Source organism: Fusarium falciforme, chromosome 8 (genome assembly GCF_026873545.1).
Source record: "Fusarium falciforme chromosome 8, complete sequence".
NCBI lineage: Eukaryota > Fungi > Ascomycota > Sordariomycetes > Hypocreales > Nectriaceae > Fusarium > Fusarium falciforme.
The window spans coordinates 3,844,444-3,863,789 of record NC_070551.1 but is presented as its reverse complement, the minus strand read 5'-3'; the positions used below and the strand labels follow the sequence as shown (position 1 = coordinate 3,863,789).

At 32.0% G+C, this 19,346-nt stretch overlaps 1 protein-coding gene across 1 annotated transcript; it reads right to left on the bottom strand.

The window, feature by feature from the left end:
• Positions 1-413: 413 nt before the first annotated feature.
• NCS54_01094400 (Hypothetical protein) lies at positions 414-4,925 on the bottom strand (the record flags this gene model as incomplete). The annotated part of the gene is made up of 1 exon (XM_053156232.1): positions 414-4,925. One exon carries the CDS (start codon positions 4,923-4,925, stop codon positions 414-416), a length of 4,512 nt encoding a protein of 1,503 aa, XP_053012207.1.
• Between the last annotated feature and the right edge of the window lie 14,421 nt (positions 4,926-19,346).

The following is a 19,346-nucleotide window of genomic DNA, read 5'->3' as shown; positions in this document are numbered from 1 at the left end:
CGGGTTCGAGTCTCGGAAGCGTCTAGCCAGCCTCAAAGAGCTTTTTTTGCTGATTAGAATGATATTATTTTTGCCTACCCTGGACTACTATATCTTTCTCTTTTTCGTCTTTCTTCTACTTCTTTTATTTTTACCTCCTCTTATATTATTTATACCATCTCCTATAAGCATTCTAATTATATAGTTAAAGCCAGCTATTATCACCAAGTCCTATTCGTATGTATAGTTACCGTTAAGTATTATGTGGGTAGTATACCTACTGTGGGAGCCCCCCTCTCTCTCTCTCTCTCTCTCCATATACTCCTTTGTTTTTTTATTTTTATTTTCCCTTCCTATTATTGCCTATCACATCACATTATATATCATTATATATAACTAGTCAAACGTATTACACTATGCGTAAAACATAGTAATTAACTAAGCTCTTGAGTTTGTCTCCACTTGAGCACTAGATCAAAGACGGCCATAGCATTGGTCATCTCTCGCCCGCATACCAACTTGCTATGCTTACGGCCCAGCCAGTCAGCATAGTCATCCCGACCTTTGAAGTCTCGACCGGCAGCCTCCTGGACTTGCGACCATATATCTGCCTCCGTCACGGCGGCCAACGCCATAGGGACTACAGCATGCTTCCACCGACATGATGCTCCTTTGGTCTCGTAACCGTCCCGACAGAGCTCCTGCGATACGTGACAGTAGAAGCAGCTCAAGAAACGTGCCTGTGGATCCTTCTTGTAGTTGACCAGACCCTGAAAGATCATGCAGCTGGAGAAGGACAGATCCTTCTCTGCTGTGGCACCACAGGTACCCCACTGGTGCCCGGCCTCCTTGACGCCATCGAACATCCAGCAGATGCGGCAGCCCATCTTGCCAAGCTCCTCTATCTCCTCCAAGGCGGCCTCGAAACGTTCTAGAGCGAGGGCATCGCGCCTGCCGCGGGCATGTGATGCTATGATACCCTGCGAGGATAGCTCACTCTTCCACAACAGCTCATCGCGGCGGCAATTATCGCATCGGACGGCATCGAGATCTCCACAGTCCCGTAGGTCACCGTCCAAGCATTGGCCAAGGAGGCGGCGACGGCAACCTTGTGTCCGGATCAGACTGCGTACCTCGCGCGTGCTCAAGTCTAGGTAGCTGTCGCGGATATGGTCCTCAACCGGCCAGTCCTTCTCCTCGACGACTATCTCTGCGGTGACGGGCTCCCCAGCTCGCCCGCCCCGCCCCGCCTCCTGGGCGTAGTCGATGATGCTGAATGGGGCCTCGAGATGGATGACATGGACGATGCCTGCAACATCAAGGCCCGTGCCTAGAGCCGCGGTAGCCACGATGTAGGGTGTTTCGCCGTTGACCCATGCCTGGAAGCCCTGCTCGCGCTGGGCAAGGAACTGCGCATCGCTATCATCGCGCTGAGCGTGATAGTAATGGCAACCAAGCTGCCGGGCAAGCGCTCTACACTTCGCGTGGCTGGTGCAGTATATGACCCCCTTCTCCCCCGGTGCTAGACGTGGGAGCCGGGCGTCCACCAGCCTCTTCACCTCCATGACGCCCCGTCCGTTACGGACGCGAAGGACGGAGTACCGCACGTTCAGCCGATGGCTCGAAGCCCGTATGTAGAGCGGAGCCTGGAGCTGCATGGCTTCTTCGAAGTCGCGTTGACGGAGCGGCGGCAGGGTCCCAGTGAGGAATACGAAGGGACACCCCAAGCTCCGCAGGAGAACGAGGCACCGGAGCTTCGCGCGGTAGGTTTCGGCGGCAGTGAATGACAGATGGCACTCGTCAATGACCACTCGGTCCAGCCTTCCCCTGACACTCAGATCAGCGGCCCACTGCAGGAAGTCATCGGTGACAGCCGCCTCGGCCGAGACCAGCGTAACCCTGGGCCAAGATTCACGCGCCTCGGGCCAGGACTTGCAGTCTAGGCCGGCATCGACGCAGCGTGTGACTAGCTGCCTCTTCAACTCGGCGAACGGAGCCACCACGATGGTCACGCCTGCACCTGCCAGCATAGCCGGGACCATGAAGACCAAGCTCTTCCCGCCGCCCGTTGGCAGCACGGCAACCAGCGGGCTCTGCTTCGCCGCGGCCAACCTGACGGCCTCTTCTTGCTGGGGTGACCGAAACTGGGCAGCGTCATCACGCAGGACAGCCCGGAGTGCCCGCAGGATCATGTCGTCCTTCTTCTTGTCCCCCACTGCTGCTGTCATACCTGCCCTTAGCTTCTCGAGCGAGGCGATCTTGGCCCGCTTCCGGGGAGGGTGGCACTTCTTCTCCTCGCCGCCAGACTCGGCCGCACCCTTGCGCTTCGAGGACGAAGTTGACGGCGGCGGCTCCAAGGCCGATTGCTGCTGCGCGTCGCAGCCGAGGAACTTGTGCCAACGACGGCTCACCTGCCCGAATATGTCCAGAGACTCGGCCGTCAAGCGCTTCAGCACATCGATCGTGACACCGTAGTTGGCGGCTGTCTGGCCGGTGTGACAGGCAGCCAGATCGTCCGGCGCCTCGTACTGCTCCGACTCGTCATCGTCGTCGCCGTCCTCAAAGTCTGCCCGAGCGGCCCCCCGGTCGCGAGCGTGCTTCTTGCTGATGGCGATGGCGATGTGGCGCCAGTCTTGGAGCGTGATCCTGCGGCCGATATAGTGGGAGGTCCACTTCCCCATGGCCCCAGACATACGACTGCTCTCCCATGGCCCCGTCTCGTTATGCCAGATGAAGTCGCTCGGCGGTGCCATCTTGCCATATAGCTCCCATCTGTCCGCCTCCCAGCGATCCGTCAGCGGTCGGATGTAGACCATGTACATCACGAGCAGCTGCCCGATCCTCTCCGGCAGGAAGCGGGGGATCACCTTCGGCGAGTCGAAGTGGGCCAGAGACTTGTGGTACTGGGTGACGAGCACAACATCGCCGTCGATGACAAAGACGTTGCGGTCCCTGTTGATGCCGTTGACCAGGCGCAGGCCCGTGATCTCTTCCCCTCGGCTGGGCTGGCCGCCGGTGATGTGGGAGAGGAGCAGCAGAAACTCCTCGAACTTCTTCACCAGCTTCAGGTACTTCCTGATGCCCGCCCACTTCCACTCGCCCGCTCGATCTAGGAACTCTGTCTTCCGCGAGCCCATGACGAGGTCCTCGAGCATCTCGACCTCCTTGCCAGCGAGGTCGTTGGTATGGATGAAGGACCGGCCTCGTCTTGTATGGGTGAGGTCATCCTCAATGCCGGCCAGAGGAAGGATGAAACGCTCGTCGTCGCCCTCCTTGAACATCAACTGACCCCACAGCAGGTCCTCGGCGTCTTTCGTCATCCTAGCCACCATGTGACGAATCTTCTCCATCAGGATCGGCTTGCCCATGAAGTACATCATCTCGCCGTCCTTGCTCCAGGACACCATCAGCCGGCTACCAGTCTCCTGCGCGATCTTCCTTCCGTATAACAGCAAGCTGAGCGTATAGCCCATGGGAGAGTATGTCGCCTTGCAAAGCCAGGCGTCTCGAACCTGGGCGAACCGTTGCGCGAGGTCCGTCATCCCGGCCCGCTCCCGGGTGGGTATAGCCCACTCTCCCAGCAGCGCCCGCCCCGTGAAGACGAGTCCCGCAAGCACGTAGGTGAATAGGTGGGCAGGTCGGAGCTGCCCCGTCTCGCCGTCGATTCCCAGCACCCCGACGAAGTGCCACAGCGGGCTCGCAAAAGGGTCCCCGTCGAGCCGCTGCATCCAGAAGTCCGCCAGAATCTGCAATATCTCTTCCTGCAGCCCCTCGCCCGACTGTTCCTCGTCCTGCAGATGCGCCCAGAGCAGCTCGAGGCTGGCCCTCTGTGCAGGCGTGAAGCGAAAGCCGTGTTCGGCAAACAGCGCATCCTCCTCCAGCGACAGCACGTTGAGGCAATAGCATAAGAACCGCTTCACATATACCAGGTAGCGATCCATGCTGGTCTTCTCCTGCAGCGGCCCAAACGGTCGGCTGTGGGCATCGTGAGGGTGGGGGCTGGCCAGGAGCAGGCGGGTCATCAGGGGCATGCTCTTTAACCCGCCGATGCAGCGGTCGAAGAATAGACGATCTAGAGCCGTGGCCATCCGTCGCAGCTCGTCGTCGTCACAGCCGGGCATCCTGCTGCAGGCTTGGATATCCACCAGATTCCTCCCGGCGAAGTGGGCTGACCAGCCGGTCCTCTTCAGCCAGTTCGTCGTCTCGTGCCTCAGGATCCCCTCCTCCATGACCTTCTGCATCTTCTCCTGCTCCTCCTGCTGCAGTGACCACCCTTGGGTGATGTCGGCGATCATCGTCTGATCTTCCGGGTGCGTCTGCTGCCTGTCTGCCATCGTCGCTCTTCTCCCCCTGCCGACCGGCGTCGGAGGATCTCCTGCTGCCGAGACAGCATCATCGTTACCGCTGGTCGAGATTCTTACGCAGAAGTAGTAAATCGCCCTCTTTGGACCTGTAAAGAAGGTTTGCAGATAGACGCCGGTCCAGAGGCCCGCCTGCGCCTTGGCTCCCTTTATGTTGTGCTCGCCGTTGAGGTGAACCCGCAGGCACTTCCAGCTCGGCGTGAGGTGCCTGCAACCCGGCCAGGTGCAAGCGAAGCCCCGGTGAACGACGAGACCCTTGACGGCCCGGGTCGGGTTTGACGCACCGTGCTGGACGAGCTGCTCCAATGCCGGCCCTTGCAGCTGTAGACCCTTATGGCGGTGGATGATATCGCTGCGGGCCCGATGGTCGATGTCTGGGTGACGGTCCCTCAAGTGACCCTCGAGGCTGCAGACCGCATAGCCGTGAAAGGCGCAGATCAACGACCGGTATTCGCCATTATATATAAGCCACCCTTCTCCCGGTTTGGTGGCTTCTGCATGAACACAGCTGGCGGACTCTCCTGTATCTTCTTGCCGCTCCGGTTCGTTGCCGCCGGGCGAGTCTGTGGGACGCCCTCGGGCCATGGCTGCGATCTGGACTATGTCGAGCCCTTCCCTACCTCCCTCTGGTTCCTCCTCTTAGGATACTGTACGTGCAGTCCTTGTTTCCCTTCTTTCTTTCTTTTCTTGATAGTCTCTCCCTCGAATGATTGCCGCTTGCTGGGAAACTGCTCGGTCGTCCTTAGTTGCGCTCATTTTATAGACTCATGTCCATATGAAAAGGATATCCCTCGTTCACCCGGTCGGTCGCGAGAAGGCTGGCCTTGGGAGACGCGTTCTGTTGTATTTCCCTCCTTTGCTTGCTTTTTCCTTAACCCTGAAGTTGCCCTTCCCTTTATCCTGATTGGCTGCAGCATGAAATGGTAGTTTGGGACTGGTAGTTTGGCCCCCCTGCCCGCGTCTGGGACCCACCCCCGCGTGTATCCCTGCATGCCCATTCGTCCGTGCCCCTGACCCCGAAATGGTAGTTTGGCCCAAACTACCACTGGCCTCCCGGTTAGGTTCCTCTAGCCTAGTTGCGGGCTATCCTTACTAAGGAGTAATAAGTAGCTTAGTGCGAGAGGTAAAAGGGGATCTAGTTTTAGGCGCTATAGTAATAGTATTACTTAGAGTATATAGTATATTATTAAATAAGAGCTATTAATATATAATAATTATATGTTTCTTAAGGGATAAATTAGTTATGCTAGGTTTATATTAATAGAAAGTATTAGGCATAATCTAAGTAATAGGGTATAAATTATATCTAATAATATGCGTAAGGGTATTAAGTATAACTAAGTTATATTAATAGCTAAGGTAGCTATTATATAAGAAATATAATAAGCGTATTTTATATACTTATAGTTAGTTCCTTAGACTGATATTCTCTAGGTTTAGTCTAGGGTAAGACTAATGTTTTTAACATTTAGTCCTAGGACTAATATAAGCGATGTTTGGTCCCCTTGGTCCCTTGCTTAGTCAGAGTATTTCTGCCATGCTTCCCGGCCTAGTTTATATTATGGTTATAATACCTTAATTATTAACCTTAATCTTAACCCTTATACTATTATACCCCTACTAGGAGCTAGTTTTATAGGTTTAAGGGGTATTTTATTTTTTTTATTTTTTTATTATATTATATATATTAATTTTAATTTTTTTTTTCTTTTTTCTCTTATATATTTATTACCCTTAACCCTAAACTTATTTACCTCTTTTACATTTTTCTTAATTTCTTTATATCTTATTTATTATTTATTAAAATTACTTACTTATTATAGTATTCTCTTATATTAATAATATAATATAAATCTAATATAATCTTTGCCTTTTTAAATTATGCCTAATTTATATTATATTATTGCTTTATTTACCTTATTATTTTTATATTTACCTAAAACTAATATTTACTACCCTTATATACCTCTTAAATAATTTCCTCTTATAATATATATATATTAGTTCCCTTTATCTTATAAAACTATTACTTTACCCCTAATTAATAATAAAAACCCTCTAAGCTACTTATAATAACCCTAAGTTACCTCTTTATAATATCCCTAACTTATTAACTTTATAAATATATTAGTATTATTAATAATAGCTTATTCTTATATCTATAGCTACCCTTTTTTTTTTATTTTTCTTTATATTAATCTAGTAGAAGTTTATATATAAAGTAATATAATAGCTCCTTAAATTAGATCTTCCTCTATATAATATTATATTTCTTACCTATTACTTTATTATATTAATTATTATTTTACCTATACTACTATTTATTTAATATAATCCCTAGCTTTAATACCTTATAATAATACTAGATATAATATATTAGATACTTATTTATAATTTTATTTAGCTATTAGAGTAGTATCTTAATTTATATACTCTCCTTAGTATTAAATACCTTTTAAACCTCTTACCTTTTACCACTATTATCCTTATAGCTACTCTCCTTATTCTTTTTTACCTCGCTTTTACTTTAATTCTTACCCTTACTATTATTAATTAGTCTTAATACTTTATATTAATCGCAAAGCTTTACCCTAATTATATTCTTATACCTTTTGCCTATAACCCTATTTATAAATATTATAATAATAGCCCTTTAATATCTTAGAGTTAATATAAATACCTCTATTTATCCTTAATTAATATTATCTATAAAGCTATAATATTAATCTTCTTACTATAGCTATTTATTATATATAATAATTAATTTAATTACTTTCCTTACTTATTACCCTCCTTAACCTATTTATTATATAAAATCTACTAAGCTATATAGCTATTTTATATAAATTATTATAATAATTCTTTTAATATTAATCCCTATCCCTAAACTAGTTATTATTATAATTTACTAGCTTATTTAACCCTTAATCTATACTATTTATGCCTTATAGTAGGCCTTTTTATCTATATTATTATAATAAAACCTATAGCTAATTTCCTTAGTTATAGCTTTATATTATCCCTTTAACTAATAATATATTACCCCTTTCTAACTATTAGTTATCTATTTATTAAGCTCTTATATAATATTAATAGTATACTTTTTAATAGCCTTATATCTAAGCTTAATTTAATTAATTTAATACTAATAGTTTAACTTTATTATCTAATTTTATATTATTATTATAAATTAAGCTAATATTTCCCTATAAAATTATTTCTTAAGTATAATTAAAAGTATTATAATTAGTAATACTATTAGGTAGCTATTATTGGTATAAGCTTTATAGCTTACTTAGCTTAATATAATACTTAATATTTATAATAATTATATAATATTTATTAATAAATATTTACTATAGTAAGCCTATATATAATAACTTATTTATATATCTTAAAAATTTAGTTTTAGAAATAATATTTATATTAATAACTATTAGCTATACTACTTATAATATGCCTTTTTACTTAATATATAATAATAACCTAAACTAAATATAATTAATACTTATAGTTATTACTTATATAACTAAGTTATTTATAAGTACTATAAATAATATTATTATAATACTTATTTTTATTTCCTATATTATTACTAGTAATATAAATAATATATTCTTTTTAGCCCCTATTAGTAATATATTAATTACTATCTAACCTATCTTTAATAATATAATTAATTATATATTCTTAGCTTACTTATTAAATTACTAAGTTACCTTTAGTCTTAGTAATATTTATAACTTATTAGCTATATCTTTTTTTATATCTTATCTCGCTTTATTAGTCTTTGCCTACTTATACCTAGTTATTTAAGCTAAGCTATTAATACCCTATTACCTCTTTACTTAATGCTTACTTTTATGCTTACCTTTATACTTTAGCTCTTTTTTTTTTATATTCTCTCCCTCTAAAAACTAATACTATAGCTTATTAATCTCTTTAAATATTATAATTATTTCTAGCTATAACTTCCTAGGGAAGCTAATATATATAATATAATACTACCTCGTAATTTATATCTTATATATTGACTATAAATCCTAAATAATATTTTAGCTTTCTTTATAATTAATTAGCTTATTTATTATTAGATTAATATTAATATTATTATTTTTATTCTTATCTTCTATTTAGCTTTTAAGCTACTTCGCGACTAGCTCTTAGATTTATTATTCTATCTTAATTGCGATCGGCTAGTATTATCTTACCTTAATCCTAACCCCTATGCCTATTTATATTACTTATACTAGCTATTTACTAAGCTAGTTAGTATTCTATACCTATAAGCTATTATCTCTCTATATAAATTCTAGCTATTCTCCGCGTAGCTTAGCTAGCTTATATTTCTATTATAGTACTTATTTAGCTAGTATTAACTATATTATATATCTAATTATTATGCGCCTAATTAGCTCGGGGATAAATTATATTACCTTATAGGTATTATTATAGATTACTTTTATTTTATCTTAGTCTATAATAATTATAACTTATATATTTATTATAAAGATATTTTATATAAGCTATTATAAGTTATAATACTATAGTATTATTACCTCTAGACCTTAACCTAGGAGTTTACCCTATATATATATAAGTACTATAAATACTTTATAAAATAGTTATAAGGCTTAAAGTTATTTTTTAACTCTATATCGCTTTTAATAGTTTTATATAAAGTCCTAAATTAATAGTTTTATTAGCCTTATTGCCTTAGCTAGCCTAGGTTTTAGCTAATTATTCTTTAAGTTAGTTATAAATAACTAGCTTACCCCTAGCTATACTATATTATTAGTAATCCTACCTATATTAATCTTTTAGTTAACCTTTTCTTATATCCCTTTAAATAATTAATCTAATAACTTTTATATTTTAATAACCTAATTATAAAGCATATAAGTAAAATTATTAATTATAATTTACTTATTATTATAAAATAATACCTCTTTATTTTTAGCTTATTATATTAATAATTACTTACTTATTTTTTTATACTAGTCTTTTTTATATATTATTTACCTAATAATTATATTAATAATAATATAAATATTAATATATATCTATATAGTATATTAATCCTAAAATATAAGTATTATTTTTACTTTAAGCTTATTTTAATCTTAGGGCTAGTTCTTAAATATTGCCTCTAAAAAGAATAACTAAGCTTATTATAATATAGCTACTAGTATGCTAATATATAAGTGCGGCTTTATATAACTAAGCAGGCATAATTAGATACCTAGTGCTATATAAAAGCATAGTAGCAGGTTTATATATATATTACCTCTAATATAAGCTTTAATTAAAGTAATAATAAATAAATAAATAGCCCTATTAAGCGTTTTATATTATAAAGCTATTATATTTTTATTATTTATTGCCTTATTATCTTTATTTTTATTATTATTATTATTACTCTTATCCTCCTTGCTTTTATTGCTATAAAAGCTATTATTATAACTACTAAGAAATCTATTGCTTTTAAGCTTATTTATTATATTATATAGTAAGCTTTATTATTTATTTATAAAGTAAATACCCTATTACTTAAATGCCTCTTTATATCTTATATAATACACTTATTAATAAAAGCTTAAATACTAATAACTAATAGACTAATATTTACTTATTAATGCCTTTTTGCCTTTTTATTTAAATAATATTTTACTTAAATTTATTGCGATTATATTAGTAAGCTATTAAAGTATTTTTATTAGTATATTATTAAGTTACTAATAGTAGTAATTAACCTCGTAATTAAAGCTTTACCTAAGCTACTATAATAATTATTATTCTTAAGTTACTTACTTACCTTCTTATTAAACTCACCTAGTTATTATCGCTTTTGCCTTTATTTACTTAGTTATTTTAAAAATATTAAGTAAATCCTAGGAGTTAAAATACCTTACTTAGCCTAGTCTTTTTACCTATGCTAAATCCTAGTCTATATTCTCTTCTAAGTCGCCCTTTTAGAGCTATATAGTATTTTTTACTTTAAGCTTAGCCTAGTTATTAGTAATAATCTTTTTTATTATACTATTTCTTATTATATTAATATTATCTAATATATTATTAATATTATTATAGTCTTAAATAATCTAATATTATATATACTTTTTATATATCTAAGTTTATAATTAAACTTTAGTTTATTAATTCTCTATAGCCTTATATCTTATCTCTCTCTAGTAATAAGTAATATTATCTTATATTATTATAAAATACTTATATATAGCATAGCTATAACTATATAATATATTAAGTAATTTAATTGCTATATTACTATTAGCTAATAATTAACTAAGTTTTAGATTAGCTAAATCTATAGTATTATAATAGTCCTTAATATCTTTTAGTATTTATTTTATTATTTAATATTTATACTAGAAATATAACTTAATACTAATATTAAGCTAAATTATTATTTTATAATTATAATAAATAAGCATCTAATACTCCTTATTAAGTTATATAATATTATTTATAATTTATTATACTAGCTTTAGCTAATAATTAAAGCTTTTAAATAAAATAAGTTAAAAATTCTATCTTAGAGTCCTTTTTAATTATAAACCCCTTTTCTTTATAACCCTAATCCTAAATAGTTACTAACTAACCATAACCCTAGTATTAAGAAATTTTAGACTAATTAGTAACTTAATCTAACTCTAAGTAATATTACTCTAAAGTATAAATAGTAAAACATAATTTATATAAGTAATTTTACTTAAATTACTAAAGAATAATACCTAGGCCTAAAAGCCTTAGGCACTTATATAGGCCCTATCCGGCCTAGAAGGGCCTTCTTATAAGATAAGCTAGTTACCCTATAGGAAGCCCTCGAGGCCCTATAAGACCTCCCTAAGCAGCACTCTGTACTTCTTCTTAGAGGTAATATTTAGCTTCTTCTAAGGCACCTATAGAGGCAATTAGACCTAATCGGGCTAGAAGACCTCTGGGAAGAAGCTGATACCCTTATAAGGGAAGCTATTCTGGCCCTAGTGGCTAGAAACCCTAGTAAGTGCCCTAAGGAGCCTAACCCAAGCCTTATAGCCCTTCTAGTTAGAGAGGGAGGCCTAGGAATACCCTTATATAAAGACCTAGCCTATGAGCTATTCCTAGTAGCTAGGGAGGCCTCGTAGCCTACCCTAGACCTCATCTGGAAGCCCCTAGCCCCGCAGCCTATCCCTGCCCCGCAGCCTACCCTAGACCCAGGCCAGCCTAGGCTAGGAAAAACAGCACAACAGGTGCTAAAGGAAGCTAATAAGGCTAGGCTAGTAGACTTCCTAGAGGGCCTCCCCTCCAGCTATAGGCATGCTAGGCTAGAAAATACTAGCTATCTTAGCCGTAAGTAGCTAGGAGTCTTGCCTACCTAAAAAGCTCTATCTTTCACAGACTCTAAGATTACTAAAGCCCTCTAAAGCTAGCTTTTCTACCTAATCAAGCCTATTAGCCTACCCTATAGCTCTTATAGAGCTATAGCTACCTTAGGCTATTAGGATACCTATAAGGGTGCTAATAGAAGGTGGATTACAAGGCATAACGCGATAACTAGGGCCTTTTTCAAAGCCCTAAGCAGTCAGCCTACCCTAGAGGTTAAGAAAGAACCCCTAGTCTACCTAGAAGGAAGCCTAAGGGCTAACTTCGTAGTTACCCTAGGAAATAGCTGCTATTACTATGATATTTAAATCATAGCTATTTCAAAGGATTCTACTAAGGAAGACCCTTATAGCACCTTAAGAGAGGCTGTAGAGAAAAAACACAGAAAATATAAGTCTCTCGGGGCCTTTTTTCAGCCTCTTATCATCTCAGTAGGTAGCCTTATAGACCTAGAGACTGCTAAGACCTATTAGAAGCTCTAGGACCTTATTAGCCCCTTTATAGCTAACCAGCTAGATTCCTCTATTAGCCTTGCCCTGATAAGGACTAGGGTGACCTCTGTGGCTTTTATAGCCCGAGATACCCTTAGTAACCTAGCTAGGTCTATTTAGAATACTTCTAGGGCTTCCTAAGGCTATTTTACTTTTATCTCTTATCTTTTATTTTTATTTCTTATTTCTTATTTCTTATTTCTTATTTCTTATTTCTTATTTCTTATTTCTTATTTCTTATTTCTTATTTCTTATTTCTTATCTCTTATTTCTTATTTCTTACCTTTTATTTCTTATATCTCTTATATCTCTTATATTTTTTTTTATTATATCTCTTTCCTAATTATACCTTTTTCCCTTAGCTATATTGCTTTCTCTTAGCTATATTTCTTTCTCTTAGCTATATTTCTTCCTTTTTAGCTATATTCTTTTTACTCTTATATCTCTTTTACTTTTCTTTTTTAGAAAAATCTCCTCTCTATGCTCTATAAGCTATATCTTTAGCTAGAAGAAACCTCCCAGGCAAACTAGCTTAGATAGTAAATACTAACCCCAACTATAACCCTAAGGTTTACCTAGTAAATAAAAAAGAAAGAAAATATTAAAATAATTAGTAAAGTAGTTATATCTTATAATAAATAAAATATATATAAGCCTTATATCTTATTTCTTTATATAAATTACTTATAGTAATATAGTCTTATATACCTTAGTAATATTATATATTATAACTTTAAAAATAAAAGGCGCTTTAGCTTAGTAATTAAAGTAATCCCTTTAATTAAGGAATAGACCTAGGTTTAACTCTTAGAAGTGTCTTATTAGTATTTAAAGGTATTATTTTATTATCTTTAAGGTTTTATTTTTACTTAATATAAAGCTCTAGACATTTTATTTAAATCTCCTTTCTCTTTTATTTAATATAATATCTCCTTTATAATTTTAAGATAAATATAACATAGCTAAATTAAATTAACCTATGCCTATTTAATCCTCTTTCCTAGCTAGGCCTAGAGCTTAAGATACTTATATTTTATCTTACCTAATATAGAGAGCTACTTAATATACCTTTTTGCCTAAATAATCTAATATATTTAGTTTATTAGAGAAATAAAATATACTAACTATAGCTAGATTATAAGAGTTATAACCTTTTCTAAAGACTTTTAAAGAGGGATCTTATATACTTCTTAGTAAGGCAAATATAATATAAAATAATAAGAGTAAATAATTAATTAATAGTAATAAAGATCTAATTAGAGAAAAAGCCTAAAAGCTATTTTTTTTTTCTTAATTACTATAAAGATAATAATAATAAGGGGTTAAAGGCCTTTAATTCCTTTTCTATATATAAGAAATTACTTAATAGCCTAAAATAGCTTAGCACTTATTTCCCCTAACTTATAGCTCCCTATAAGGCTTTAATACCTATCCTTATAGTTCTTAAAAAGCCTTATTAAACTTATCTCCCTTCTTTATATATTATTTTTATTATACCTTACCTAGTATTATACTAGGCTTATAGCTATTATAGATTAATTAATTAAATATTCTTACTTTTTTATTATTTTTTTATTTTCTTATTTTAGCTCTCTTTTAATACTATAGTAGATATCTAAGGCTAAGTAGTAGTAGCTAGAAGCTTATCTTATTATAAAAGTCCTCCTATTCTATTAAGGAAGTAAATAGCATAGTTACTAATTAGTAATTATTATATAAGCTAGCCGCGTATTATACTAAGCTAATTCTTTTCCCCTAGGTTAATTAATATAATCTTTATCCTTACCCTAATTACTTTTTACTTTAATATAAATCTCTTATTAGTCTTATAATCTAAGTAGATAAAATCTTTAGCGCTATAGATATAAAGTCCTTTTTTAATAATATAGGGATATCTATCTCTAATTTAATCTTATCTATAATTTATTATTATTTAATTAAATAAACTTAATAATTTTTGCCTTATAGTTATATTTTTTATACTCTTAGATAAAGAAAGGCTTTTATTTTATGAATACTTAGAGTTATTATTTAATAAAGGTTATAATTACTTTAGGGTCCCTAGGGATAGATTTTTAAAAGGCTTACTTAGGGTCTAAGACTAATCTTTTTAATTAAAAAGTATAAGAGTTAAGGATTTATTATTTTACTTTTAAGCTTTAGGCCTTAGGCTAGCTAGTTTTATTATTAACTTCTTTACTTTTAGGTTAAGCTTATTATTATTAGCTAAGATAATTATTCCCTCTTAGTAAATAAGGAAATTATTTATAATCTCTATGCCTTAGTTAATATATTATTTAATTAATTATATAAGGAGGTTAAGAAATATAACTCTAGAGTTAAGGATTATAAATAGCCTTAGTCCCTAAGGAAGCTCTATTATATTACTTAAATTACCTTAGGGAGTTAAGATTAAGTAGTAGGATTACTAATTACTAATATAGCTAATATCCCTTATATTTATTAATATATATCCTCCCTAGTTAATATAAAGCTAATCTTAGGATACCTTCTAAGTAAATCTATTTAGACTATAGTTAATTAAATTTATATAGTAAGATTATTATTTTATTATAATTTTATTATAAGTGCTCTTATATTAAAAATAATTATTTTTAATTCTTAGCTTATTAAAGATTATAGTCTAATAGATATCTTAAATCCTCTCTAAGTTATTATTATATAAAATATCTCTAAGCTTTCTTCCCTTAATCTATAAGTCTAATAATTAGTTATAGATTAATAGATTAAATAATTATAAAGGTATTTCTTTATTTTTATTAATATTTAAGGCTATAAGAGGGTAAATTATAGCTAATTTACTTAAAGTTATTCTTATAAGTCCTCTAAGGGTTTAAAAGAGGTAAAATATACTAAGAAGATTATATTTTTATTTTCCTTATTATAGAATTAAAGGAATTAAATAGAAGTTAAAGTAGTATAATTAATTAGCGCTTATAAGGTATTCTTATTAAGTAATAAAGGTAAGCTTTATATAAAGTATTTAATTAGTTAATATTATATTAAAATAATAAAAGTTACCTTTAATTTTATTTTATATAAATATAATAAAGTATTTATTATACTTAAACCTAAAAAACCCTATAAAGAATCTTTTCCCTTTATAAGCCTTATATTACCTCTAAATCCCTTTAAAACCTATATTATAGTTTATTAAGACTTTTTTATAATTATTAAGGAAAAAAGGTAAAGGTTCTTTCTAGTTAGAGTTATATTTTAGTTTTTTTTCTTAAATATTAATTTTATATTATATAATTATAATAACCTTCTTAAGGCTATTTTTAAGTATTTATAATATTAATAAGATTAAATTATTAAAAAATATCTTTTTATCTTTCTTTAGGTCCTAATATAAGCGCTATAGGGCTAGTATATACTCCCTTTATAATATATTATAGGTAAGGTTATTATAATAATATTATTAAAACTTATTTTTTCTAAGCTTTAATTTAATTAATTAATAACTATTTAATATACTAAGGTATTTAAAGGTAATAGGGTCTTAATAGTCTTATTTCTATCTTAGCTAAAAGAAAAGTAATTACTTAGAATTATATAATTTTTTAATTATATTAGGGCTAGTTTTATTTTTCTTAAGGAAGCTTTTTATTTCTCTAAAGTATTTAACCTAAGCTACTAAGTAAGTTATTTTTTTTTTTATAAACTATAAGTAATTAATAAGGGTAAAGAAAATAATAAGTTATATAAGTAGAGGTATCTTAAAGGTTTAAAATATACTTAGGGATATAAAGTTATTACTCTTAGAAAGTCTTTTTATTAATTTATATATAATATATATAATATATAGTTATTATATAGTTATATTTTATATAATTAAATAGAAAAAGATTACTTAGTTTTTTAAACTTATTAGTTTTAGAGTATAAAGGGGTTAATTTTAAGGTTAATTATTAATTTATATTAATCTTGCTATTATTAAATAAAGAATCTTATTTTATTAAGGGGAATAAATATATATTCTTAAATAAGTAAAAAAGAGCTTTATATTTTAATTAAATAATTAATATAAGTAATTATAAATAAAGAGGGGTTTATATCTTTATGCCTTAAGGAAATAAGTAATAAGCTAGTTTATATATAAGGTATAAAAAAAGATTAATATATTATTTTTTTTTTAAGAAAATATTTAGCTTTTTTAATATATATAAAAGATAGCTATAAATTATAGCTCTTTATATAAAGGTTACTTAAATATATTATTTTTTTTTCTTATATATTTTAACCTTATATATATATAACTTTTATATATTTTTTATTTTCTTATTTTTCTTTTTTTTAATTTTATTACTTTTATTTATATTTTTAATTAATGAATTTATTATATTTATATAGATTTCTTATAAGATCCTTGCTAATAAATAATAAAATATCTTTCCTAATATTTAGACTCTTATTTAACCTTAGCTTTCTTATATTAACTTCTAGAGAGATATTTCCTCTTAGTAAAATAACTATAGCAGGTTTAAAGTAACTCTTATAGAGGCCTAGATAGCTAATCTCCTTAGGGCTAATTCTTATATTCTCTTTACTCTTAATAGCCTTTTTAACTAAATAATTAAATAAGTCTATAAGTACCTTAAGGTCTAGATTTATTCTTACTTTGCCCTTAACTAAGATAGTTTTTCTTTATATATTAAGCTTACCTTTAATAATATAAGCTATAAGAACCTAAAAATTATTATAAAATATTTCTTTAAGTATTATAATACTCCTAATATAATTATAAGAGAGCTTATTTTATTAATATTAAATCATTCCCTTTAGACTATTTATATCCTTATTAATTTTATTTATCCTTATAAATAATTCTTTAAGTAATTAATTATTTACTTAAAGTACTAAAAAGCTCTTAAGATTACTTTCCTTAGGTTTTATAACCCTATTTTCTATTAATATTATTACTAGTTTTATTTAATTAATATTAATTAATATAAAAAGTATATCTTTTACCTCTTTTTATTATATGTTTTAATTAAGGGTTTTATAGGTAAGAAATATATTAATTATATTTAATATTAGAAGTCTTATAAGTAAGAGTTTTTACCTAGGTATTAGCTAAAATCTACTATTAAAGGTCCTTTAGATTAGCCTTTATAGGGGAAAGATATTCTAAAAGATCTACCTAATAAGATTAGAATTAATTAATTAAATTAAGTATTTTATTTTTATATTTCTTATTTATACCCTTCTAAAGATAGGAATTAAGAGTAAAACTATTAGTTTTTCTAGGGAATATATTAATTAGCTCTTAATAAAAAGGCTAATTCTTTTAGGTTTTAAAAGGGAGTAGATTTTAAGTCTTAGAAGTTTTTTTATTAAGGGCTAAATTTTAAGTATAATAAAGTATTATTATTTTTACTTAATTAATAATAAGGTTTAGTTTTATATTTATAATTATTTTTAATTAATTATTTATTTTTTATTTTTTATTAATCTTTTTATTAGTCTTATTATTTAGTTTTAATTATTTTATATAGGCTATATATTAAATTTATTTCTTATAAAATAGAGAATTTAGGTATTATATCTAAATCATTATAGATAGTATTATTATTATCTTTTAATATATCTTATTTATCTTAGATAATACTTTTAATATCTTAGGTATTATTTTTAATATCTAATTAAATAATTTATATATTTCTTATAAAATAAATACTTAAATTTATTAAAAATTCTAATAATTATATTATAATATTAAAACTTTTTCTTTTATTTTTTTTTATTAAAAACCTAAGAGTCTTTACAGGTTTTTAATATTATTTTTTCTTTTTTTTATTTTATTTTAAAGGCTCTTATATTAAATAGCCTACTTAGTAATAAGGCTAAGGAGTTATATTTCTATATATATTAAAGTATTTCTCTTTAGATATAATGTCTTACTTTTTTTACTAAGATCCTCTTTTTTATTATCTATCTTATTACTTTTATTATTATTTTTTTAGCTAATTATTTAATTAATTACTAATTTCTTAGTTTTTATTACTTATATACTTTTTTTATTTTTATTACCTTTTAGTCTTTTTTTCTTTTCTTTAAGCTTCTTAAGGATTTTCTCTTTATTTAACTTTTCTTTTTATTAATTATTTTTATTTTTTATTAATTTCTTTAAGTAATCCCTATAGATAGATTTAGTAATCTTATAGCTATTAAATATCTTAAGTTTATAGTAATTTACCTTATTATAATACTTAAAGATATAAAATAAGTTATATTATTTATATATTATTTTTATTTTTATTAATATATTATTTAATTAGGGAATATTAAATCTTAATATTAGATCCTTAACCTTTAGAGAGGTTTTTCTTAATTTATAGATATTTTTCTTATTTTATTTCTTTATAATTTTTACCTTAAATATATTAACTTTTTATTATATTACTTTTATATCTTTATCTTTCCTTTTAAGGATTCTAATCCTCGCAAGGATTAAGTCTTTAGCTATTAATACTTTATCTTAATTAATTAATTACTAAGTAAAAAGATTAACCTCTAAAAAGTATATTAACTCTTACTTATAGATAAGATAAAAGGGGGAGTACCTATATAGCGCTTTTATAGCTATTTTATTAATAAATAATATTTTTTTTAGGTTATTATATTACCTTAGTTTTTCTTTTTTTTTTATTTTTCTTAGCGCTATAGAAATTAAGTAATACTTTTTCTTATTAATATTATTAGTTTTAGGGTTATATAGGGATATGATAATATATAAAACCCTTAAATCTTTAAGTAAAGATAAGAATTCTTTCTTAAATTTAAGTCTATTATTTATAATAATAATAAAAATTATCTTAAATCTATAGATAAGGTTAATTATAAAGTGCCTTAGCGCTTTAATTATAATTTTTTTTAACAAAATTATTTTTATTTATCTTATTATATTATATTTTATTTCTATAAGGTACTTAAACTCTTAATTAGTTAATATATATTAATAATTAATATAAACCTTAATTATTAGATTAAATGATATAGTATATTAGATATATTTTAATAGTCTCTAAGGAGTATAGGCTTAATAAGTAAAATAATATTATATAGCTTTAGAGATTTAATTTTATATATTATTTTAAAAATATCTCCT